Genomic DNA, 27,462 nt, shown 5'->3' with positions numbered 1-27,462 from the left:
ATTCTCGCTGGAGGTATGGTGAAAGAAAAGAACTACAGGGGTAGGCCCACACGGGAGCATAGCAGCAATCCCGCTGCCCACCGCCAGTTCTTTCAAGAAGAGAACTCTCATGTATAAAGCAATAGTGGATCAATTAAAGTTAACATTTCACGAGTCTCAATATTTGCAACGTCATGTCTGCTGAACTATGTGTCCTATAATGATTTAATGTTGAAGCTATAATACGTGTCATAGTAATGAACTAATATGCTAAACTTCACCCCTGATGCTGATGTTTTACTGCACGAATAGCCAAAATATGGTAAGAGGTAAGTTTTTCCTCTCCATACGTTGCCTTGTAAGAGGAGAGGGTATGTGAGCGAAGAAAATTTTCGAGAAAGTTGCAAATTATGTAGAAAGCTTATTGGAAGTCCGTGACTGCTCTGATTCTCAAAATTGGGTACTATATCGTGGCTAATTAGCACATCATGAGTTGTGCTGCCTCTAGACATTTATGCTGTTTCTAATTGTAATAGTTGACATAGTGTCTTAAACTTTTAACATAAGATTAGACCTCTTAACCCTTAAATGCATGTTTTTTTTTTTTTTCTTTTTCAAGCTGTTAAATTACCACGTTTAATTTCTAGTGACTACATTACGAAAAAATATTGAAAATTTTTTATTGAAATTAAGAAAGCACTATTGTTGACAATCGCTACAAACACAAAAGCAGATCTAATTCCAAATATATCGTAAAGGCCCTTGAATTAACTGTCTACACCATATCTACTTACGTTTTCAAAATAAGAAAAAGTAATTTTCAAACCCACAAATCGGAGCACAAACATTAAAAAAAGTCTCTATTTTCCGCCGCAACCCACGCGCGGCTGTACATCCACACAGCTGATTGTCGAACTGTTTCAGTTCATCCTGCCATTTACGATCGCTATGAACAGAACTACTAGCAGTTTAGCAACTGCAGTATAGTGTATGCACTTAACTACATAACGAATGTGTTACAAAATGTTGCTCAGTATAGGATACATCGAAGAAATGAAGTCTGTAGCTGATCAGCTTCAGTATGCATTAAAGGGTTAATTTGTGTATATTTATTGTAACTTCAAATTTTCAAATTCAGCCACTAATTATGTAAAATATTAAGAATCAGATGTTCGTTCCTACTGGAAGCCGTTAAAAAGGCAGTCTGTAACAGGTATCTGGAAAACGATGTAGTTGTTTAGTGATACAGATAAGGCACATTATCGACAATGTGAGATGCAGAGCAGTTAAGCTGAAACGAACAGGGCAGCCAGTGACAGCAGGGATGGTATGCTGCTGCATCAAACCTCGTCTTGAGTTCATGAACAGGACAGCAACGATACCGCAGGGGACGAGACTTGGCGAACGCGCCCAAACGCCAGTGCAGGCAGACGAGGATGCTGTAGTCCGGCTGAGGCACGCGTGTTATCGCCGCCGGAGGTCGCAAGGTCGCCACGAGGAGCCGTGCTGTTCTGTTTTGTCAGCCGGCAGCAGCCCACGGCGCACAGCACGCAGCACGCCGGGCCTTGGACGTTATCCGGTCACAGAGTACGGCGACGCGGCTAAGCGAGGAGGCGTCCAGTGCACGCGAGTCGCGTGTCAGTGCAGTCAGCTGGCGGCGCACACGGCATCGCTATGCACCGGCTCGTCTACTACCGCCACCTCGAGCTGATCAGCGCTGCAGGGTGAGCTTAACGCAGTCCTCCAGGGCAGAGCAGCGCGTCACATGTGACAGTGTCATTATGATTATCATCTTAAACTTTTGTCTCACAGTGGAGACTCAGTGTTTCAGAAACGAAAACTGAATTAATGTAAGGTAAGAGTGAGGGAGAGACTTAATGACTGTAAGAGAGAAAGACAGACTTAGCGAGTGTAAGAATACTGGAGAGAGAGATTCATCGAGTGTAAGATTCTGTGTATGTGTGAGTATATGTGTGTATTTGTGCGTGGGTGGGTGGGTGGGTGGGTGGGTGGTCGGGTGGGTGGGTGGGTTTGTGATTGCGTGGATGCGAGGGTGGGCGGGTGAGTGGGAGACTGGGTGAAGCAAAGAGAGATATATATATATATATATATATATAGAGAGAGAGAGAGAGAGAGAGAGAGAGAGAGAGAGAGAGAGAGAGAGAGAGAGAGCTAGTGTAACAGAGTCATAGAGAGGGAGGAAAAGACTGAGCGAATGCAGTTCAGAGAGGAATTGACAGAATGAAAAATAAATTGAGTAAGAGTGAGTGACTGAACGAGTTTAAGATGGAAAATGAGAGGGGGGAGTTCGGGATAGCAAGGATGGGTGAAGTAGGGAGGAGATTAGCTGAATGCATGAGGGATGTGGAGGTTGAGGGATTGTATGAATTGAACAGAAATAGAGAGAATAATATCATAAATGCACGTGCCATGGAGGACGCATTGTAATCATCAAAACATAGGCAGTGTAATAATATAAGTGAATATGACAAGGAAAGATATTTTGTACGAAAACGACGAGTCACTGATTTCAAATCAAACCAGTTTTAGCAACTTCTTGAGCTGTGAGCAACGTGCGCAGATAGCTGTTAAAAGAGGAACATGTAGTCCTGCGAATCGTTTGACCTTTCAGTCTAGTGAACAGTAGTTTTTCCGCCTTTCAGCAGGAACTTAGTTTGCTACGTGTACGTGGAAATAACGAGTCAGCTCACATTACTAATGGACTATTTGTCGTGGCGTATTAGTTCACAACTGAGGAAGTACCTGCAGCAAGCGTTGAGAGTGAAACGTCTTGTTTGCATCCGCATAGTGACTATGAAACTGTTACCGCTGTCATTCCTTTTATGCTAACACAGGACTGTGGCCATATGAGTATTGGAACTGTATATGATAAGTGGCAAACATTTGCAAAAAAAAAAAAAAAAATGTTTGTAACCAATGACAACCTTTTACCTCGGTATGCACATGTCTGAGCAAGTCTTAATTTTAATAAGAGCGATTCAGCTCAACAGATTGTGGGATATGTAATGCTTTTTGGATGATACGCACGAAACAAAATAATAATTTTATGTTGTTCTGAAGATGGCTCGTCAGGGACCTGAAACTAGTTATCAATAAAGATATTTTTCACGTCTTGAACTGGGGTTTTTGATCCATACATTCTAACATCTCTTGTCACCCTATTGCACAATGTGAAATAACAGCAAAATAAATGAGACTAGTTATGATTCTTTAATCCGGTATTCAAAAGATACCAGGGCTTCACGTTTCGTTTAGTACATTGCTTTGCACCTCACTATATTATGAGCATGTTGTGAGTTTTTACATAGAGCTGATATTTAGTCAAGATGTAACTTTATGTTACTGGAAATTTTAGGTATAGACTCTCCTTGTACAATGTGGTCAAAACGAAACTGGCGCACAAAATATTTCAGCCACTTTAAAAGATAGGCAACCCAAGTTACATCACCTGCCGCAGTTGCGGATGATGTAAGGTGGGTTGCCTATCTTAAGATACATGAAATATTTTGACAACCTGTTTTACTTTGTCCAAGCTGTTGGCAATTTACTTAGCTGCGATAAGCTTCATATTGCAATTACTTCTATCTGACAAATAATGAATAATATGAACACACTGCTCGGGCACTCCAGGTATTCATGTCTCTTATGTGTCTGGCGAAAATCTTTTGGAAAGTCTTGAGCTATTCATGGCCCAGAGTGGTGAGGATACAGTGCTTGCAAAACACCATTGGTTACTGTTAGGACTTGTCGATTATATAAATGGCAGCCGTTGCTGCAGTCGGCTGCTTCGTGCCTTGTTGGCAGTAATCCGGAATCTTGGCGGGAACTGGGTCTGAGAGAAGTTGGCTCGGTCTTTGCGCCTTATAATACCTACGCCACGGCTGCAGCGGCGAGGTAAGTTCTCCGCAAAGTTGACAAAGAACCTTTTGTTCAAAGTTGAGCCGTCTTCGCCGTTCCCCACACAAACGTCCCACGGTTCCTATTGCAGGACTCTGCGTCATTAATTGCTTTCAGCAGCATCGCTGTCAGAACTCAGGGTGCACTTATCCTTCTGAGTGCCACCGGCACACACAGTTTTGATGCTGCTCTACGTGTACAACTTTTAAGGGGTTTAAATAACGTCTATCTACTCTACAAACCATTACCTCTCTCAGCGACAAGCTCGTAGATTATTCGGGCCAGCGTATTTTGTTGATCATAAAGCGCTGCACTTTGTCTTCATATCTCTGGTTGTCGATGTACGATATTTATACTGTTATTTATTAGTTGCGAGAATAGATGGCGTGAATGTGAGTCTTGTTTCCACTATATTTCGTTCGTTTTGCGTATTGTTTTCGTACGCGGATAGAACTCATTATTGGTATTCTGTGTAAGAGAAATGGCCCGCCGTGCTTTATCTGATGAAGAAATTGCCACCGTGTGGGATTAGCCGAGCGATCTACGGCGCTGCAGTCACGGACTGTGCGGCTGGTCGCGGCGGAGGTTCCAGTCCTCCCTCGGGCACGGGTGTGTGTGTTTGTCCTTAGGATATTTTAGGTTAAGTAGAGTGTAAGCTTAGGGACTGATGACCTTGGCGTTAAGTCCCATAATCTTTCACACACATTTAAAAATTTTTTGAAGAAATTGTCGATTTCTGAGTTTTTTTGAAAGATAGATAGTGAAGGTAATTCGGGTGACAGGTGTCTTAGAAAGGGACGGCAACATCATGTGTTCAGGTACAGAACTGTAAAATAATAGCGGAAACGGTATTTTCATTTGCTCTTACTAGGAGTATTGAATGCCTTTTGGTTACATTGTTCATTTCAGACCAAGAAAATGATAATATCTGGTTTCATTACAAATTTTGCCAACAGCTCCAAATAATCAAAACGGACCTGTAAGCTGAGTCACACAGAGACGGTTCCTGTAACATTTACCACCCACTAGCAAAAAAATTGTCTCCAGTGTATGTTATATTTATTCTTCAAAATCAAAGAAAGGAAGTGGGAAAGCAAATAGACACGTTATTGGTGGGAACAGTGTTGTGTGGTGTTATGTATGGAACCCTGTTCTAAAACATTTTATATGAAAATGAGGTATCAATCTAAGTAGAAAGTGCTATTGTATTTAAATACGCTATTCATCACTGATCATTATGTATTCATGAAGTCATTTTCTCTATACATATGAATGTGCAACTTCTTTTAATTTTACGAAAACAAAAACCTTTTGCTGATTGGCGCGTTCATATGGCCGCTGGAACATCACTGATTTGTGTCATACGACAATGTTCATCATTTCTCACTTTTCAGGGATGTCTGAGGTATTCGTCTTATTATTAACATAATAATCATTTCTTAGTACAAATGTATTTTCGAATGCAGTTCTCAGAGACTGTACTATTTTATATTCGAAATAAAATTAGTAGGACACAGGTATTCCAGCAGGCCTTATTTGTAAAATTATTTATCGGTTTGAAATATAATGTGATGCTATTTCGTTCCTTTTCATTAACCCTTTCATGGATAAAATCGATTTTATTTTACAGATTTTTAAAATATGAAGGTGATACTTTCTTTTCAACCACATTATTATACTTTCAACATGAAAATATCTTTTAGTTCTCCTTTTTCACAATAGGAAGTGGGACATGTCCCACGAAACATTGCGGGTTACCCTTTCTGTTGGCTGAGTGATTAAGTAATTTTCTTTTTTAGACATAAACAGGCTTCAGTTGGGAATAAAATAACTACAAATTATACATTAATTTAATCTTTCATTTGTTTACTGCTGGCGTAAAAAAATATTCATTACATTTGAGTTTTCATGAAAGATGATGAAAACTTACAGAACCTTACATGCCATGAAACTTGGAAAAACATAGAGTGGCACAAAATGGTACGCCAGAACCAGTGCAAACAACTTTTGTTCTATTCTCTTTAAATTTTGTACTGCAGAATCTGCATCGCTTCCTAGTGTCATTCAAATGGCTCTGAGCATTATGAGACTTAATATCTGAGGTCATCAATCCCGTAGAACTTAGAACTATTTAAGCCAAACTAACCTAAGGACATCACACACGTCCATGCCCCAGGCAGGATTCGAACCTGCGATCGTAGCGGTATCGCGGTTCCAAACTGAAGCGCATAGAACTGCTCGTCCACAGCGGCCGGCCTAGTGTCACTGACATTCGGTACATGTTTACTTGCGTTCACGAGCCGGACATAATCAGGCACAGTAGAAGTTCCTATCTTTGCTGGAAAGAAAGCAGACATTGAACCCCTCTTTTTCCTGGATGAATACCCCTTAATCAGTACCGTGCGACTGCTACGGTCGCAGGTTCGAATCCTGCCTCGGGCATGGATGTGTGTGTTGTCCTTAGGTTAGTTAGGTTTAAGTAGTTCTAAGTTCTAGGGGACTGATGACCACAGCAGTTGAGTCCCATAGTGCTCAGAGCCATTTGAACCATCGCCTTAATCAGTTGTCTTGTGATCTGTGGCGAAAGGTTAATGAAAGCACCCGAACAAGAAATGAACTCAAGAAAAAATGCGCGGTAGCAAGTTATGATTTTCTAAAACACCAAAAGATGCTTGTAAAGAACAGGTAAAGCTTTCTTAGACTAAGCACTAAATACCGGCCGTTAACACTGGCCTCTGCAGTTGAATTACAGAATGTTTTAACTTCACTTCCTCATTATTCACAAAACACGAAAAGTAATGCATTCATCATCTGCTTCAATAATATGTCGGCAATTCTGAATGTTACAGTGAAACTGCTTCCAAGACATCCAAGAACAATTTTCTCTCGATACATTGTGTAGTAGCTTCTCAAAACAATTGCCGTCTCCACTCAATACACAGGCTCAACTCACCACCGGAATCAGAAGCATAGTCATGTGTCGCCGCACCGTCGTAGTCATTCCAGCGATATGGCGAAACTGATCGGTCCGCTGGAAAAATCCTACCGCCGCGAGTGCAGCGCCCTCGCAGCACTTGCGGCCGCCGTATGCGTCACTCCACTTGCGCGCGATCAGCTCTGTACTAGTTGAGTGGGAATTCTAATTCACTGGTACTGGTGACGGAAATAAGCCGTCACAATGGTCTCAAATCGATTATTAGGTTCCTTGGATTCTTCCTTACTCATACTGGTCGACCCAAGCGTCAGCAAACGTGATGAAGTTTGTCAACAGGTGCTCAGGAATTCATTGCATTGAGTGGTAGTTCCCGATATCATCGAGTGAACGTTTATGAAACTCTTCTTGTTTATCATTGGGTTTCTCATGCACTTCGTGTACCGTTACTGTCCAGTATTGCTGTTTGACATGGAAAAAAGTCTCATTTGTGAAAACAACAAACAGGACCTATCAAGGAAGTAGAGGGATCAGAAGTGGAATAATTAGTACATTATACACTTGAAACGTCCCCTTAGAAAATTAATGAATTACTGTGCTGATAAACCTCTTACATTATTTGCTTTTCAAACAGCTGAGCAAAAATGAACGTACTCAGACATTTCGCTCTTTACCTATTCTGATCAACACTAAACTTACACACAATATTTTTATCGCAACGCAATCTAACTTCCAAAAATCCCTACAAAAGAATGGCCCTGACTACCAATAACCTATACCTTTCACAAATCACCTACCTCACAAAAATCTTCGTTACTCAAACTACTGCAATACAGTGAACGCCACTACTGCTAGCAAAATAAAAGATTCAAACTACTGAAGGCACTAACTACTGACAGGCATAGTTACCAAATGAAAGATCTTGATAGAGAACAAACAATGTATTCACATTAATAGTGTTCCAAAGTCATAATATATATATATATATATATATCAGTTCATGACATCCAGTCTTTCAGATTTACTGTCTCTGATGGACACACGTCCAAATCATCCGCTCTCAAAACTCCGCCATTTCTCTCCCCACATCCACCACTGCTGGCGGCTCACCTCCAACTGTGCAACGCTACGCGCTGTTCACATCCAACTGCCCAACACTACAATAGCGACTATTGCAACAATGCCACCCAGCCACAGACTGCACGCAGCACAGCCAGTGATTTTCATACAGAGCGCTACGTGGCGGTGGCGTTACCAGCCTACTTACACACTAAAAAAGGCGGCGCATCGCGAAGGAATTACCCGAATGAGACGGAAATCGGTAGATTGATGTACATGTGCAGACAAACAAATGATCACAATTTCAGAAAAAAATGAGTGATTTACCGAAGGGAAAGAGCTTCACAAGTTGAGAAAGTCAATAACGTGTTGGTCTCCTCTGGCAATGGAAATGAGTGTTTGAGGTCCTGCCGCCTTGGTGCAGGTCTTCGACGCCACACTGGGCGACACTGAATGGGGATGAAATGATGATGAAGACAACACAACACCCAGTCCCTGAACGGAGAAAATCCCCGACACAGCCGGGAATCGAACCCGGACCCGTAGGACGGCAATCCGTGACGCTGACCACTCAGCTATTTTTTTATTTTTTTCATTTTTTATTTATTTATTTATTTTTTATATTTTTCAAATTTTTAAATTTTGAGAGTGTTCAGTTATGAGTAGGTGGAGACAAGGCGGGCAGGGGTCGGAACCCGAGGCCTGGCCATGATGTCTCCCCCCTCCCGTCCCTGAATCACTCCCTCAAAGTGGCTTTTTGATTTATTTTTGTTTTATTATTTTTATTATGTTTTTTTACCAGGAAAAGGATAAATGAAAAAAGTTCTTTATTGGTACAAACTTAAATACAATAGAAATGCCATCCTTCCGGCGAAAATAACACAAGACATTATACTCGTAGAAGGCAAGCAACTTTTTTTTATGAACAAGGTGTAGGAAAAAAAAGAATAATAATACTGATGTAATCTAAGAGGTGTGAAGCAATATACAGTGGAGTGAGGGAAAAACAAGTGTTTTCTGGTGTAGTGCATAAAAGAAAAGAGGCGCGTGTCCATGCGCCTACTCAATTGTGGGTTACAATGTAGAAAGTAGCGCAGCGAGTCTCAGATGTCAGCAGGGGGGGGGGGGGGGGGGGGCGGGAGTCCTGTCGGCGTGTGGCACCATCCAGCTGAGCGGGGGTGAAGTAAAGATCGCATGTAGATAATTGGCGAAGAAGGCGCGGTAGCGCGGTCAGTGTTCGACTTCACTGTGGGCGGTTTGTAAGTACTGCCAGAAATCAAGGCGTGATTTGACGCCATCATTATACATGTAGGTGATCGTCCATCCCTTGACCCACACGCATGATTTTTGGTGGCGGGGAAATAAGTATTCTCACGATGGATAAAAGTCCATGGGTCAATCGAGTCCGGCGGAACGCGGAGGTAACAGGCAACGAACTGTCGGGCTAGTTTCCAGACGTCACTGGTGGCAGCTCATGTCAGTTAATCGACATCGTCATCCACGAGGTGGCAAATGGAACAAAGTGGAGAGTCCTTTAGTCCGATGGCGAATTTTTCATTTGCGACTTGGTACCATGTTGCCCGGACGTTGGAGGGAGGAAAAGGCTGGTGGATGTGACGCCAAACCGTTGGCCACCGCGTGGACGGACGTCTCAGTTCGATATTGATGCTGGATGTGGAAAGAAGGAGTGGGTGTAAAAATCTTTAGGTCGAGGAGAACGCGTGGTCGGTAAGTGTGTGTGAGCATAACTGAAGTCGACGATGAAATCAGAAATGTGCGTCATATGGTGCTTGATGTGTCCGACTGGTCCTGGTGGTGTTGTGGTAGCGGGCACAAGAATTTCCAGCAAGCTGCGCGTAAGGGAGGTGTCCCCGTGCCACTGCTTGTGCATGGTGGACATGTACAAGGACGCTGCGCGGAGTCACACATTGACAAGGCCGTGCACCCCCCCCCCCCCACCCCACCCCCCACCCCCGCTCGCGGGGGAAGGGTGAGCGTGTCGTAGCGGACCTTAAAGAGCGTACCGGCCGTGAGGAAGTATGCGAAGGCAGCCTGGAGGCTGCGTCCAATAGTTGATGGCAGCGGGAGGACCTGTGCGATGTGGACCATTCTGGCCGCCACATGTTGATTGAGGTATTGGACACGTTGTAAAGGATCGAGTCGTCGGAGAAGATTTTGTCGCACCGTCGTGCGGATAGTTTGGAGTGCACGCCGAAAATTGATGGCAGCGGAGCGGCGCACGGTGGAGGTGAAAATGATACCAAGGTATCGTAGTTTTTCTACACATGGGAGAGGTGCTAAGTCATCGTGTGAGAGGCCACGTCCAATGGGCATCGCCGCGGATTTAGCTACATTCATGTTACTGCAGTGCCGTACGTTGATATCAAATCAAGTACCGTGTGTGTTTCACTCCGTGAGCGGATGAAGAGGAGGAGGTCGTCCGCATACGCACAACATCGAAAACTGTGCTGTCGCAAAGTGAGACCAGAAAGGTGGCTCGTCAGACTCCCGATGAGTGGCTCCAGTCTTATGGCATGGAGTAGGGTCGAAAGTGGGCAGCCTTGCCGTACGGAACGCCGGATCGCCACTGGTCCCGCCACACGGCCATTAACCTGAATCAGCGATTCGGCGGTGCCGTACAGGCGCCGGATCACGTCGATCAAGGCTGGTGGAAAACCCATGCGGTTCATCACTGAGAACAGAAAAAGATGCCGCACTTTGTCGAATGCGCTGTCAAAATCAATGGCAACCACTGCGGCGCGGAGTCTGCACGCCGCTCCCAGTGCAATTAAATCGCGACATTCTCCTGTGGCCGTTTGTATATTAACTTAGCCGCCCGGAGTTGTCTGTTCCGGGGATAGAATGCTCGGCAGGATCTTGCGGCATCGCGTTGCCAGTAGGCGTGTAAAAATTTTACATTCTGCATTAAGCAGAGTCAGGGGACGGTAATGTGCTGTCGTCACACCTGGTGTCGGTTTGTTGATGGGTATAATAATTCCCGTGACGAAGGAAGGCGGTACGGCGTTGCCCATCGTCAGCAGTTCATGAAACATCGTTGTCCACCGCGACGCCATTAGTGTGAAGAAAGCTCGATAAAATTCTATCGGCAATCCGTCGACACCAGGTGACTTCTTCAGAGCACCTTTTTTGATTGCATCGTGAATTTCGTCACGCGTAATGGGCTCCATCAGCTCGTCTGCTTCGTCGCTGGTGAGGGTGCGAGTTACGTGTGGTAACACAGACTCCTCAGCGTGGTTGTTGGTAGTCTCCTCCTGGTACATTGTGCGGTAGTGGTCGACAAAGGCAGTGCCGATATCGGCCTGGCAAGTGACGTGCTGGCCGTGACAGGTGGTGATCTCGGTGATGAGTTGTTGTCGTCGATGTTTCCTATCGGAGGCGATATGATGCATGGTCGGATGTTCTTGTTCCGCCGAATCTTGACATCGGGTTCACACCATAGCCCCCTGCAGTCTACGGCGTGTAAAAGTTACAATTTGCGCCTTAATCCTGCTGCGTTCCTTCTGGGTGTCGGGGGTGGGCGGTTGGGCGTCCAGGTCGTGGAGAACGGCGTAGAAATAGTCGGTAGTGTGCCGGCGCCACATAGCAACTTCCTTTCCATACTGAATCAAAGTACGTCGAATGGCAGGTTTGGCACATTCCAGCCACCAGGTCAAGGTCGTGCAGTATTTAGGTAAGCGACGTTCACAGGTGGCCCATGTCTCGGTAACACGTTGAAGACATTCGGGATCATGAAGATGGGAGGTGTTTAGCTTCCACGGTGCACGACTACGCCAGACCATTTGTTTGGGGACGAGAATGTTGCAGATGTAGGGTCAGTGGTCCGAAAAGGCGAGGGGCCAAAGTTCTGCACCTTGGACTGCAGGTGTGAGTTCCCGAGAGACGTAAATTCTATCAAGGCGGCTCGCAGAGTGACTCGTCTGGCAAGTATGTCCAGGCGTGTCGCTGTGCTGAACTTCCCAAGTGTCGCGGAGCAACAGATCTCGGAAGGCGAGACGCAGTTCTTGACAGGTGTTGTAGTAGGGCACTTGATATTTAGGGTGCAAGACACAATTAAAATCACCCTCAAGCAAGTAATGGTCGCAGCGTCCAAGAAACAAAGGAGCGATTTCTTCTGAATAGAAGAGTGCCCTGTCGCGTCAGCAGGTGGAGCCTGACGGAGCGTAAATGTTGACAATACGCGTCCCCATGACGGTGACGGCCATGCCTCTGGCAGATGGAAGGTATGTGATATCGGTCACTGGAATGCCTTCCTGGCGTAGCTGGCTACGCCGCGTCCCAGGTGGTCACCAGGAGAAGGATAAGTGTGATATCCCGCGACGTAGTAGTGCGATATCGACGTCCGACGCCCATATCATCTCTCGCAGCAGTTGAAGTTTCACGGGTGAGCTAATGGTGTTAGTGTTGATCGTCGCTATTCAGTAGGTTTGGAGCCGTACCCCGCCGTGGATGGGAAATCCAGCGGCGGAGGATGAAGAGGGGCGAGGCAACGGCGAGTCGTGCCGTACACCACCTGACGGCGTTATCAGCGGCGTAACGATGCTTCCGTCTGGGGTAACTCTGTCCCCAGCGTGTGGTCCGGGTCCTCATCGACGTCCTCACTCCACACTATTGAAGGCGTTGTCGTTGTAATGGTCGTACGTTCCACTTCGGTCGTAGGGGCGGAGGACATCTCGGCGGCAGTCGCATCCGTGGAGTCCATTGGTTCAGGAGCACCTGAGCGAGCCAGTAGAGTAGGCATCGACGCATCCACAGTCGGCGTCATGTTGTCGTCATTCGTATCGTCGTGTAGGTTATCCGAGGCCTCGTAGGATCGGGCGGCCTCTGGAGCATCAGGGGGAGGTGATCCGTCTCGTTCCGAGACCGTACAGCGCCTCCTCTTGCGCCTCTTAGGTGAACGTTGTTTGGGGGTTCGTCCCTCCGTGTCGGAAGACGGAAGGGAGTCGCGTCGCTCTGAGAGGAAGGCCGTCGCGGGAACATCAAATGAAGGGGCGTCCATATGTTCGGGCGTGTGGGTGTCGGAAGTCGTCGCTGTTGGTAGTGGCGACGGAGTAGCGTCAGGCTTTGAGCGCGACGTGTCGGCCCCGGCGGTATCCGTAGCAGATGGAAGAGTCACCGGTACGTGATCCGATGGGCGGCGGCCGATGCGTAGGTGATCAGTAAAACCGTCCTCGGAGCCGGAGGTGCCACGGTAGCGGCTGGCAATTAGGTGATTCGTCGCTGAAGACACTCAGATCTGAGGTGGCCTTCTTTGTCGCACCCGGAACAGGTCTTGGGTTGGCCGTCGTATATGACAACCGCGCGGCACCCGCTAATTTGCAGGTAAGATGGCACGTGGCGATGGAGGTCGATGGTGATCTGCCGTACACCGTTAAGAACGGAGTACGTTTGGAATTGCGCCCAGCGTTCGGCAGTGTGGCCATGTACAGTGTCATAGGGGCGGAAAGCCGCGATAACGTCTTCCGTCGGAAGCTCGAACGGGAGTTCGAAAACTCGTATAGTGCCCATTCCTAAGCCGGCATGGTCGACAGTGACCGCTGCGACATTGCCGTCGGCGTGGCAAAAGCGTAATCCATGGTTGGTGTCACGAAATATTCTTTCACATACCGCGTCATTGACGACTTTGACGTACACAGTACTGCTTAACATGGACAAATGGATGCCCAAGATGTCGGAAGCTGGGATCTTAGCAACGTCGCGTAGGAAGCGTTCCACTTCCGAGGCCTTTGGTCGTGCGTAATTGTTGCAGAAATTGAATCGTAAAGTTGATTTTCGAAAACGGTTGTCCATGGTTCTAGTGCACGTGACCGAGCGGGGTGGCGCAGTGGTTAGACACTGGACTCGCATTCGGGAGGACGACGGTTCAATCCCGCGTCCGGCCATCCTGATTTAGGTTTTTCGTGATTTCCCTAAATCACTCCAGGCAAATGCCGGGATGGTTCCTCTCAAAGGGCACGGCCGACTTCCTCCCCCATCCTTCCCTAATCTGATGAGACCGATGACCACGCTGTCTGGTCTCCTTCCCCAAGCCAACCAACCAACCATCTAGTGCACGTAAGCGACACGTAAGTGACGGCCGCTGAAATGTAAACAACAACAGCGAGCGCGCGCGCTGCCCGGGCGGAAACAACAACATGTCCGCACTCCACGGCGGCGAAAACCGGACTTAAATTTGGCTTGGCATTAATTCAGAGCACTTGGATTTCCTCCTGAGGGATATCGTGCCAAATTTAGTCCAACTGACGCATTACATGTTCAAAATTGCCAGATGTTCCAAACGCTTTCCGTTGCGGAGAGATATGACCACCTTACTGAGCAAAGCGTGGTTTCACAACCACGAAGACGAGCAGTAGAAACTCTCGCCGCTTGCGGGTAGGCTTTATCTTGCCGAAATGTGAGCCCGGGATGGCTTGTCAAGGAGGGCAACTGTTGTGAATTGGCAGGAGGCAATTCACGGGGTTTGGAGGATCCGAAAGGCACGCGTTTAAGCTCACGCAGGCTGGCGTGAGGTCTGGAACAGGTAAAGTAATTATACTATCAAGAAAAGTACGTAGCTGCTGGAATACTTAACTTTAATTCATTATTGGTGAACATCGGTCTGACTGTACATGCATCCCAAGATAAATAACAAATGATAATGGCGCCTTGCTAGGTCGTAGCAAATGACGTAGCTGAAGGCTATGCTAACTATCGTCTCGGCAAATGAGAGCGTAATTTGTCAGTGAACCATCGCTAGCAAAGTCGGCTGTACAACTGGGGCGAGTGCTAGGACGTCTCTCTAGACCTGCCGTGTGGCGGCGCTCGGTCTACAATCACTGACGCGGGTCCGACGTATACTAACGGACCGCGGCCGATTTAAAAGCTACCACCTAGCAAGTGTGGTGTCTGGCGGTGACACCACAGCAACAAAACAGTGTGTAGAATATTGTCGACGTGCCGCTGTGCTCCAAGGGTAGCGTGCTTGATAACCAACACTCCTGGTTGTCGGGCCGCATGGATGACGGTTGTCAGGTTATTATCCCACCGCTGTCCGGAGCACTTCTTCTCTCTGGAATCCCATTGACTGGAGAAGATTTGTCTTCAGCGAAGACTCCCACTTCGAACGGTCCGATAAGAATAATAATGTCGTGTGACGAGGGCCTCCCGTCGGGTAGATCGTTCGCCTGGTGCAAGTCTTTCGATTTGACGCCACGTCGGCGACTTGCGCGTCGATGGGGATAAAATGATGATGATTAGGACAACACAAAACCCAGTCCCTGAGCGGGGAAAATCTCCAACCCAGCCGGGAATCGAACCCGGGCCCTTAGGATTGACAGTCCGTCGCGCTGGCCACTCAGATACCGGGGGCGGCTACGGCGCCCGATAACTATCGAAGACAGCAGTGGGATACCAATATGTCACCCTCCATAGGGCCTGACAACCAGGAGGAAAAGTCTGCGGTGCCGTTTCTTTTCATAGCAGGACCCCTTTGGTTGAAATCTGCGGCATCCTTACAGCTCAGCGGTACCCCGACGACATTCTATGGTCCATTTTATTGATCATGACAAGGCATCCTGGGATTACATTTCAGCAAATTAATACCTGCATGCATACGGCGAGATTTTCTGCATCTTTTCTTTGTGTTTTCCTAATCCAACCTTGGCCAGAAAGGGCGCGGTATCTCTCCCTAGTTGAGATCGTTCGGAGCATTATGTGCAGGGCATTTCAACTAATTCTGGATTTTGATGGTCTAGCGTTCCAGTTAGACATAATTGGGCTGGATATCCCTCAGGAGGACATAAAACAAATCTGTCAATCAATGCCAAGCCGATTACTGTTTGCATAAAAGTCAGAGGTCGACCAACACATTACTGACTTGTTCAATTTGTGATGGTCTTTCTCTTGAATAAGTTATCCAATGTTAATGAAATTGTAATCACTTGTTTGTGTGTACATGTATATCACATCCACAGATTTCCGTTCCTTTCAGATTATTCCTTCGTGGTAGGACTTTTTTTTTTATTTTAGTTCCATTTACAATTTCTACAGAAACCAGATGGCAGTTATAAGACTCGAGGAGCACGAAAGGGGGTAACCTATCCTCGATGTTATTCAATCTGTACATTGAGCAAGCAGTAAAGGAAACAAAAGAAAAATTCAGAGTAGGAATTAAAATCTATTGAGAAGAAATAAAAACTTTGAGGTTCGCCGATGACATTGTAATTTTGTCAGAGACAGAAAAGGACCTCGAAGAGCAGTTGAACGGAATTGACAGTTTTGGACAACATTGTTCTGGAGAAACAGCAATTGCTAAAAATTAACTCATTATTATGGAAACAGTCTTAATCGAGATATTTTTTTATTTTTTAAATTTATTTTTTAATTTATTAATAAAAGTCGGGATTAAGAAAGTTTTCTTAATACTGAGGAATGGACAGTGTCTTGAAAGGAGGACATAATATGAATATCAAAAAAGGCAAAACGAGGATAGTGGAATGTAGTCAAATTAAGTAGGGTGATGCTGAGGAAATTAGATTAGGTAATGAGGCACTTAAAGTAGTAAATGCGTTTTCCTATTTGCGGACAAAATAACTTCTAATGGAGGGTAAGGGGAATGAGGGCGTGGCCGTTTCCTTGACTGAGGCTTTCTTCGCCTTTCTTAATGGTCGAAGTAGAGAGGATATAAAATGTAGACTGGGAATGGCAAGGAAAGCGTTTCCGAAGGAAAGAAATTGGTTAACAACGAGCACTATGGGACTCAACTACTGAGGTCATCAGTCCCCTAGAACTTAGAACTACTTGAACCTAACTTACCTAAGGACATCACACACATCCATGCCCGAGGCAGCATTCGAACCTGCGACTGTAGCGGTCGCGCGGTTCCAGACTGTAACGCCTAGAACCACTTGGCCACTCCGGCCGGCTCAGGAAGTCGTTTCTGAAAGTATTTGTATGGAGTGTAGCCATATATTCAAGTGAAACATGGACGATAAATAGTTTGGACAAGAAGAGAATAGAAGCTTCCGAAATGTGGTGCTACAGAAAAATGCTGAAAATTACATGGGTAGATCACATAACTAATCAGGAGGTATTGAGTTGGGGAGAAGAGAAATTTGTGGCAAAACTTGACTAGAAGAAGGGATCGGTTGGTAGGACATGTGCTGAGGCATCAAGGGATCACCAGTTTAGTATTGGAGGGCAGCGTGTAGGGTGAAAATCGTAGAGGGAGACAAAGAGATGAATACACTAGCAGATTCAGGAGGATGTAGGTTGCAGTATGTACAGGGAGATGATGAATCTTGCACAGGATAGGGTAGCGTGGAGAGCTGCATCAGACCAGTCTCTGCACTGAAGACCACAACAACAACAACAACCATTTTAATACAGCTCTCTTCTTTCACAGAAACTCTGTAAAGCTAAAGCTCGATCAAAAAGTAAAATGCTGCAACGAGAAAAGATTTATCCAGGAGCCGGCCGAAGTGGCCGTGCGGTTAAAGGCACTGCAGTCTGGAACCGCAAGACCGCTACGGTCACAGGTTCGAATCCTGCCTCGGGCATGGATGTTTGTGATGTCCTTAGGTTAGTTAGGTTTAACTAGTTCTAAGTTCTAGGGGACTAATGACCTCAGCAGTTGAGTCCAATAGTGCTCAGAGCCATTTGAACCATTTATCCAGGAAATCAAACAGATACAGAACATTGCTAAGGTATAGGTACGTAATCATTTTTTACGTGATCAGCGTTGTAGTCAAAACATTTGTTCCAGCGGCAAACCAAATTTTCAAAATAGGCACAAAATGAAACAGTGTGCGGGTTTGGTTGCCCCCTCGTAGCATCCTACTGTATATCGGCATAATTTTTTAAGTGGCGACAGATCGAGTACTGCGTTAACGGTCCGAGAAAATGAAGATCCCTTGATGCGAAATCCGAGGTGTGTGGAAAGCGTTCTGAGGCAGCCGGACCAGATCGCGTATAACCAATTACGTATGCGGCCTGACATCATCGAGCAAGAACACGGTACTTTTCGAAAATAACACCGGCCGTTTTCAACGATTCGCCTTCAGCTACAATTCTAGTGTGACACAATAACTGTCAGTATTCGTGGTTCTGTGGCCGAGCAAATCATCCACCAGCACACCCTGCGTGTCCCGAAAGGCTGTGGTCGTGACTTTCTTCGCGGGTGCCGTTGTTTTGAACTTCTTGTGGTGGGTAACGGGAATGAGGGCGTAGTCGTTCCCTTGACTGTGAGGCTTTCTTTGCCTTATAGGTCTAAGTGCGTCCCCTCTCCGTCAATTTTCGGCAGGATCAAGGAGGTTAGCGTGGGTTAGGTTACAATCTTTTCTATCAAGGAAGTTAGATAGAGTTTATTTTAACCTACTTCTACAGGATGGATAGATACCACGACACCTCTGCGCTTGGCCGCTGCATTGCAGCTCTTGCTATTAAAAAGAAGTCAAATGCATGTGAAAAGCTGTATCTGTCTCAAAGTAAAAAACGTGACGAGTTCTGTACGCTCTTTTCTCAGTTGTTGGAATAACCAGACAAGTATTACGACTATGTGAGATGGAAAGAGAAACGTTCTATCACATATCCCAGATTTTTCGTGCTGACAATGGAATGCAAGATTACAAACACTCTGCATAAACTCAAATAAATTCTGCAAAGCACATATATGTCAGTTAACTTTCAGTGACTGCCATTAAACATATTTGTGGAAGACAAACAGAAATTTTAGAATTAGATACTCTGAACATTTGAAACATTGAAAAGTGGAAATATGTACTCCACATTTGCAAGCCACCTCATATAATGGAATCATAAAAATAGCGTATAGGCAGTAATAATACTTCGCATATAGTTAACGTCCCCCTACGAAAATCTCAAAAAAGTTTCACAACAGTAGCTTTAACTATATGATTCGTCACTCTTCTCATTTGAATGAAATATTTTGGAGGTTATAATTGACGCCTAAAACTTCCGATAAGAATTTTGCCCTCTTGGAGTTTCCAATGAAGCTGCGATTTCAGTTCATATCCCTATTATGTTATGTTTCATCCTCAGAATGCGGCAAAAACACCTTCTGTATTGCACTAAACACATCAGTCTCTCGAGGGTTATATTTCGTCTGTGAAAATGTCAGCCGATTCGACAGAAGAAAACAAAATGAGTTAAATATCAACGGTTTTCGTCTGATGCCTGTAAATTCAGTCGATAAGATCGGCTGCACTGTGAACGGTCTGAAGAGATCGGCTGCCTTCGACCGATGTCGGTCGTCGGCGGAACCACCGAAGTCGGTACCACAGTGACCGCAGTCTAAGGTTTCGTATAACAAGACCATGTTTCGTCCCCTGTGGCTATTCTATACGGGGATGTAACAACACCAATCCGATAGTTCGTTAATTACTGGATAGGTAACCCCACTCGCTTGGCTTTATTCTCGTGTGACATGGAGACACACAAACATGATCTCATTATTTAAGGATAAAAAAGCACTCCTCCTGGATATCAGGCTCAGCAATCATTACCGCCAGAAAATGAGCCATAATTCTGACAGTAAGCAGTTACGACCCTCTGAATATACACCTTTTCAACTTTCAAACGCACCAAATGCTTGTCACTCTCTCCGCCCCACTACAATCGAATAATACCCTAGGCGAATACTGTAAAGTCGAGTGACGACCAGAGCCCTTCTATGTACGGATGTTGAAGGCGAGGGAAGAGGATGATGGAGGTGGATGCGTCTTGGAGGATGGAGGTGGCACATCTATCCAATGTGACGCGACATCGTGTTCGAGAACAATTGTTATTCACCGCGAAAAATAGTAAATCATATGGAGGGCTTATTTCAAAAGTGGTACAAGTCCATTTTTGTTCATTCTAACGTTAAATGAGCGCTAAAAAATCTGCAGTTGAGATACCGGAAATATTCAAGTATATATACTTGAATATATACTTGAATATTTTTGGTATCTCAACTGCAGATTTTTCAGCGCTCATTTAACGTTAGGACCCTGTATCTCAGAATGAACAAAAATGGATTTGTACCGCTATTGAAATAAGCCCTTCATATGACTCGTAATTCGTCAGTTTCAAGCGTTTAGTATTGATTTAGCAATGTTCCCTATTGATATTATGTAGTATATATGTACGCCACGAAATAAAAATGAATGAACCTGAGTAACTCGTACATAACTTAGCGATCGGGCATAAGCGGTTGTAGCGCGGTGATGTGACAAAGAACCGGTAAGTTTAAATGCCGTGCTTGCAGATCATAGCTGCGTACTGTCAGAATTACACCCCAAAATATCACGCTGGCTGGGTTTCTGAGGCTGATATCTTGCACGTGTGCCTTTTTGTCCTTAAATTACGAGATCAAGTTGGTGATATTTCCTTGTCACAGTTGCCGGAGTACCTAGCAAGAACACGTTACCCGATAGCCACTACATTATCAACTAACATATTGTATCCGTGTGCAGCCTGCACGACATGAATGCCACAATTAGCTTTGATCACTCATTCGGAAAGGGACACGTTCTCCTCTGAGATAGAAGTGCTTTGACGCCCTGATATTGGCGCTTTTGACGCATAAACGCTGATCGACCTCGGTAACTGTGGGGTCAGCGCGGCGAATTTTTTTTGGTAAACCAAAGCGGTCAAGGTTCGGTTCCCAACGGGGGCGGATATTTCCTTTGCTGGGTATTTTGTTGTTATTACGTTGGTATGGCCGATATTGATAAGAAAATTGCCTCAAACACGCTGTCGTATCGTCTTTCCACTATTGAAATGACTGCATGGGCAAGAAACGAAAGTAAATAAGTTGAAATACAAAGAACTTTTTCTACGTATATCAAACTCCTGACACAAAAACCATGATGTTTTCGTGATATTGCATTCGCTCTGTAAACTTCCGCTAGCTGGCAATGAATTGTAGTCGAGGAGCCGGCCGGTGTGGCCGAGCGGCTCTAGGCGCTTCAGTCCGGAACCGCGCTGCTGCTACGGTCGCAGGTTCGAATCCTGCCTCGGGCAGTGTGATGTCCTTAGGTTAGTTAGGTTTAAGTAGTTCAAAGTCTAGGGGACTGATGGCCTCAAATGTTAAGTCCCATAGTGCTTGCAGCCATTTTTGAGCAGTCGAGAACGTCTGCTTTAAACGCAAGAATCTTATTACACTTTACACTTCTCTCACCAACCACGATCCATCAACAACTCTGTCTTGGAACAGAAAGCTGCTTTTACCCGAGACATTCGAAATTTGTTTCTGTTTTTTATTTTTCCTTCATATCTTTCTTTCCCTATCTTGAAAGTTGGGCGGGCTGTCGCAGAACAAACTTTGTTCGAGGGAATTCCGTGTGTTTGCTTCACAGCCGAGAATATGTTTTAATATTACTTACCGAACTCACACCAGCTTTATTAGATACAACAGAAACAACGATATCGTAATGACATTTAGACATCAAGAGGCACTTTCTCCTTTGTGAGGCGACATGAATAACACCTTTCCCGTCTTTCTCCATTCATTTCTGCTTTTGAAGGGGGTAATTCCGTGTACACAAGTTTCTCTCAGTCACAGTGCCCTCAAGACTTTGTTCTCTCAGAAAAATTAAGGAACTAGTTGCCTCCAATGTTGTCGGGTGTACCTTCGGATGCCAGATCCAGTCGTCGACAACTATTGAACAATATGAAATAAAACTGTCACGACTTCAGAACGGTTGCGTTAGGACATTCAAACTGCACGGATAGCCTCGGGACATGACGGAAATTAGTATGCGCTGTGTTGTTTGGTTTTTTGACGATACCCACTTTCATTTGGATGGGCTTGTCAGTAAGCGAAATTGACGTATTTGGGGGACTGAGAACCGGCATTTCACGATCGAAGTCTCTGCGTCCTCAACAGGTGACCGTGTGGCGTGCAATGTCCAGTCACGGAATAATCGGTGCGATATTCCTTGGTGGCATGGTGACTAGCGGACGGTTCGTACGTGAAGGTTTTGGAAGATGATTTCATGCCTTTAACCAAACTAGCCGCGAGGAGCACTCGGGGGAGCGCAATCTGGCTCTGGGATACCCAGAGGCCTTTGGCATGAGCCTCGATTGGCCGCCATATTCTCCGGATCTGAACACATGCTACTTTTTCTTGTAGCGTTATATTTAAAGACAAGGGTTAAAGCAATAACTCCAAAGCCACTGCTGAGCAAAAAACAACCTTTCAAGAAGTCATCGACAGTCGATGTTTCGATACTTCAGCGTGTCATGCAGAATTCGTCTGCGCCAATGTTGGCAGGGAGGCATATCGAACATGTCGTAACCTACATGCGAATATCTGTAGTAACGTTTACATGTTGAATAAAGTGTGTGTACTCTGTAGTTTGTAACTAATTTACGTTCTTTTCCATATATTTCAATAAATTTCATCCTGTATGTCGGCAAACAACTGTTCTGCCACAGCAGGTGCTGCTGGTTCAGGGTTCGGGCCTCGGTGGCCTCGCCGTGCTCGGAGGTTGCGGTGGTTGAGGCACGGCGGAGGATTGTACTTGTAATAGTGCGTTTGCACCTGTGCGACTGTTCTTGCCCCACACGCAAATAGAGGCACGCGTGTTGATTTCATGCCTCTTCCTCAACATGTGCATCATGCGAGTGATTGCTTTCGCACCTGTGTTCTCTGGATACCCATACTTTCGTGTGAGGCGAGCTACAGCCTCACGACGACTAGCTGCGAGGCCAATGGTGTCAAATCACCTTGTGTGTGGGGGGGGGGGGGGGCGGTGGAGGGGGATAGAGAGGGAAGGGGACTCGGTTGCCTTCCGCCCACCGTCTGTCTCATTACGCGTTCAGATAGCGCGTCCTGCTTTGATGGAGATTTGTACTGGCTCCCATGCCTAACCCAGCTGGAAGCGCGTGTTACTATTGATTAAATTATCAGCCACTAGGATTTCAATTGTTTCTCTGAAAATGTAGTTCCCGCAGTTTATCGGTAGTAGCCAGAACTGTCGTTTGCTGGGAATTCATTTTATGTCCAATTTGAGTGTAGTGCAGTGTTCCTATGTTGCAGACCTGTTGGCTGCAGTAAGCGAGTGTGGTGCTCATGTTCTGTACATAGATCTTCAACTTGCGGATCGTTTATGCAGTACGAAACTTGGTACAGCCCGGTTTTCTGAAATAGAGGTCTTCACTGTCTGTAATAAAGCTCATATATTGGCGAGCGGATAACTGGCGTTATTTGGTGTTTTCTCAATGTTTTTTTTCCAATTTTTGACGATACATTGCCAGCAAACGGCAGAAAAGCGATCTTATCAGCTCATTCCTTGATTTCGTCCTCCGTGAAGGTCTTGGGGCTCTTCCGCAGCTACTCTTCTCGGTGCCGCAGCTCTGTCGTCAGACTTTGTTCTCTCTTCCGAAAGAGATGACGACAGCTGTAGGCATGGACATATAAAACCGTATGCGTTTGCTTGCGGTATGCCCTGTGGGTCAGGGAGCCCGTCGGGCTACCCTGAGCTAGAACGTCTAGGAAAGGAAGTTGGACATTTTCTTTTTGCGTGGTAAACTGAATGATTTCAAGGATGAAAATATTCTGTAGTTTTTCGACTCGATGTGACGAGGAGACAAAAGTTTCGTCGACATGCCGAAAGAAAGATACAGGTTTTAGTTTAGCGGTTTCCAGTGCTCTGTTCTCGAAGCACTCTAAGAACAAATTGGCTACAGCTCGCAAGTGGGGCTGCCCACGGCTATATCATGGGTCTTCTCATAATTTTGTCAATTGAAAATCAGACAGGTCTATATCAGAACATGTCAAAATCTGTGAGCTCTTGACTGAACTTCTCGTTGATTCGTTTTATGGAGTCTTCCAAGGGGACTAGAATGAAAATGCAGACGATGTCGAAGCTGAAAATAATGTCGCACACACTCCAGTCGTAGCCCCTTCAGCCAGCCGATGAAATCACCCGAGTTGCGTATGAGTATGTACACGTAGCGACATGAGGGCTTATCAGATAAGCTAGATGCTACTCCAGTGGACATACTGCAGCTGGAATGTTTTCCACTATTGACCGCCAGCCTTCCTTTTCGGTCTTTGGCAGGCCATATAAACAAAGTGCGCTGGCGAACTGTTCTGTACTTGTCATCTGTGCGCCCCGCTCATTACCAGGCAGGGCAGAGGTGCCTAGCTGCACTTCCTTGGTTGGATCCGCTTCATCTTTTCGGTATGCCAGATCGCCCAGAGGCTCTGGTCATCACGTTGGAAAAGAACCGTGACGTTGCCCTTATCCGCTGGAAGGACAAAGATTTATTGTTGTTCTTTGAGAGTACGAAGTTCAAATTCAAATGGCTCTAAGCACTATGGGACTTAACATCTGAGGTCATCAGTCCCCTAGACTTAGAACTACCTAAAACTAATCAACCTATCACACACATCCATGCCCGAGGCAGGAGTCGAACCTACGACGGTAGCAGCCGAGTGGATCCGGACTAAAGCACACAGAACCGCTCGGCCACAGCGGTCGGCGAGTACGAAGTGCTGACCTTTCTGCTTGGCAGATGTTGCTTCGTGGTGGATCCGAGTTGGTGAGAATTCATCAGCTTCCCCGACGAATTCCCTCTGCAGTATCTCCTGGCACTCCTCGGGTAGCCTGCTCCACAGCACTCACAGTCTCGACGGTTGGAAGACATGTAAGCGTCGACGCGAAGTTCAGCACTTTCTGCAGTGCTGCCGTCGCTACGTCGTCCAGTGGTTTCTCCCGTACCTTTGATCGCATTTTCTTGCGACCGATGAAATGGAAATCTAGACGGCTTGGCGATTTATCTCTGTTGATTTCTTGTGCATCCAATCCAACAAGGCCCAAGTGACTCCGCCCTTCCATTTCCATGAACCTGCAAAAAGAATAGAGGATATCCGTAGACGAAGTGTTAAGTGTTCTCTGCCGGTATCATCGAGTTGTCCTTGAATCATGCGGGTACTTTTCTTTGTCAGAGCCACGATGGCTCTTCGTTTGATGCGAATTGGTCCAGGGGTGCTAATGTGATGCACCATTTTGATGAATGTAGGTATAGCACTATCATCCCAACATCTTAGTAAATGTAAACAAGTTGTCAATATAGAAAAAAAAACTAAATGCTGTTCTTAACACTTCTATGTAACGCTGCAGAAGTTGCGTATGTCCCTACGATACAAACAGGATTGTATGAATTTGAATGAGTGACACGTGATCGTTTGTGTATTAAGGAACGATCTACAGTTTGTGAAGTTGATGACTGTTTAATTGTTATGCCTACCACAATTCACGGTGTGACGAGGCTGTCTGTAGAGAAAAAGTGTTGTAATTCAACTGCCAATTGTTCCCAATAGTATACTGCTTCTCACAACTATTAACACCAGACTGGGAGAACAGATGGTTAACAACCCTTAAGTAATCATAACATCATTATGATAGTTCACTGTTGTCTAAGACATCAGTAAAGGTCGAGTTCTGTCACGTATACCACTAACATAGGCACCAATGGGTTAATGAACCACCTCGTATTTTGCTCTTCCCTAACAACGAACGCAAAATTTTGACAAATAATTTGCTGCTTGCTCTTCTTTACTGTATTTGTAACAATTCTGAGATTCCTAACAATGATTGGTGACTAAATTCATAGAAAAGGTTCATCGTCAGTGACTACGCATTTGTTATTCGTTGGGGATCTGCGTAATTTGAGTCACTTTTCACAGGAAAAATTGAAAGATTGCGTTAATAATTGTCCCACTGTGTAATGAAATAAAGCTGTTGAGAATACTAAAAAAGAACCTTTGTAATGAAGGTTTCAGTATATGTATCACCAGTTCCTGCAGTTAAATTCTGTGCACACTTACGTGGGAGCGGATAAAAAATCTTGCGAACTGTACCTGAAGTAATGTGTTGAAAGGATAATATTGCAGAGTGTTACAAAACTATACCTTCAAACTTCGTGGCGGGTATCGTGAGGAAGGAACTGAGGATAGCAAAACGTCATCCAATACGAAGCGTCGAAGCTATAGCAACCCTGTAAAATCTACAGTGTTTTTCGGTATACAGGAGAAAAATAAAATACGGATGGGAACCTTCGTCCGGAACCGCCATCGACCAAGGCAACAGAGCATCGTTTTCAAAGGAGACAACTTCTGTCCACGCAGAAACTACCTCTATCTTCTCCACTGGCAATCGTGGCAATGAGAGTTTATCACCGAATAACAAACAACATTGCGAGATGTTCCACCTACGGTCCATCAGCGTAAAAATTTACGTTTCCCGCCTTGGAGCAACTTTCGGAGTATAGCGCTGTATAGCGTCACAGGATGACGTTTCCGGACACTGGTTCTCAATTTGTTCCTCAAGACACCCTCTACATCTCATCTATGTATGATGGTACTGTTTTTGACACCCTTTATGTTTCGAGTGTTTGGGCATTGCGAGATAACATCACAAAGATGGGCGGGCGGTTCCTCTTTGTCGAAATGCCTTGGCTCACTCGTCTAGGGGTTGAACCGCACTAAATTAGACACTTGTGATCCTTTGTTTAAATTGTCTGGCTGATGGCAAGTTTGCGAAATACAAAGTTAACATAACATATAATAACGGTAATTATAATATCGGGAACTAAATTAAGGACCCATAAATGATGTAGGCCACACTGTAGCGATTTGGTTAGAATAATATTTATTCAGAAAGCAAACTAACAGCGAAAGTGGTCGTATTTAGAATTGCTATTACACTCCAGCGCACATTTATTTGACACAGTTCGATCACTCACAATCTCACCGCGCAACACAAGTCCAATACTTCACATCGATATTAACACTAAAAGTTGGAGTCCACACCAGGCACGCGACTGCTCAGTGACTAAGTCCTGTGATACAACAGAGCGCGAAAGTTCTCTCTTCATAGCTGCCTAAAGACCGACTGCACGCTTTCGCGTCTCAATCCGAACTGTCCCTTTGGTGTTTCCATCCGAACTGCCCATTTTCGCGTTTTCATCCAAACTGTCCCCTTTGGTGTCTCCATCCAAACTGCCCATTCTCGCGTCGGCACCAGCACTGCCCATCCCTGGCCGCGTTTCCCACGTGCCGAATATCCTCGCTGAACTGACTAGGGCAGTTCCCTTTCCTGAAGGAGTCCATCTGATTGGCTATAGCTTATTCTTCATTGTTTTGCATTTCATCATATTTAAGTAATCAAAACTTGACCACTTTCACGTTCCAATTAAGTAACAGTAATATCCATTACATAACAAACGTTAAATTCATTTACATAAAACCAATACAATTTCCTTGTTGACTTTGAATGTCACGGCCATTAGCTTTGCACCAATGTGCTTTCAGATAAATAAATAAAGAACAAAAGTAGCTAATACGGACTAAACTTAACAACAAATATTCTATTACCTAATCATTCAATAAGATGTCATACTGTCATCGTTCAGTGTGTTTGTGTGGAGAATATGATGATCTGATGCTTAACTGAAAATACTGATAATTTAAATTTATTACATCTTTTAAACAAATAAAGTTACAGAGTTGATATTTACAACGTTAGTCATTTTAATGATATGCTTCTATATGAAATGTCGATAAT

At 45.2% G+C, this 27,462-nt stretch overlaps 1 protein-coding gene across 2 annotated transcripts in view; it reads left to right on the top strand.

Moving 5' to 3' along the window:
• Nucleotides 1-27,462, top strand: part of LOC126418619 (calcium/calmodulin-dependent protein kinase kinase 1) — a 1,500,745-nt gene that overhangs the window by 1,052,975 nt on the left and 420,308 nt on the right. Inside the window, exon 1 of one of the 2 annotated variants that reach the window (XM_050085461.1) lies at nucleotides 1,523-1,703. The exons of the other annotated variant lie outside the window; for it this stretch is intronic. Coding sequence (XP_049941418.1) covers nucleotides 1,654-1,703 — 50 coding nt within the window. The 5' untranslated portion in view covers nucleotides 1,523-1,653. Of the gene's footprint in view, nucleotides 1-1,522; nucleotides 1,704-27,462 lie in introns of those variants that run through there. 2 annotated transcript variants of the gene reach the window in all.

Source organism: Schistocerca serialis, chromosome 9 (assembly GCF_023864345.2).
Source record: "Schistocerca serialis cubense isolate TAMUIC-IGC-003099 chromosome 9, iqSchSeri2.2, whole genome shotgun sequence".
Lineage (NCBI taxonomy): Eukaryota > Metazoa > Arthropoda > Insecta > Orthoptera > Acrididae > Schistocerca > Schistocerca serialis.
Note: the sequence above shows the minus strand (reverse complement) of the source record. Positions and strands in the feature narration are given on the sequence as shown.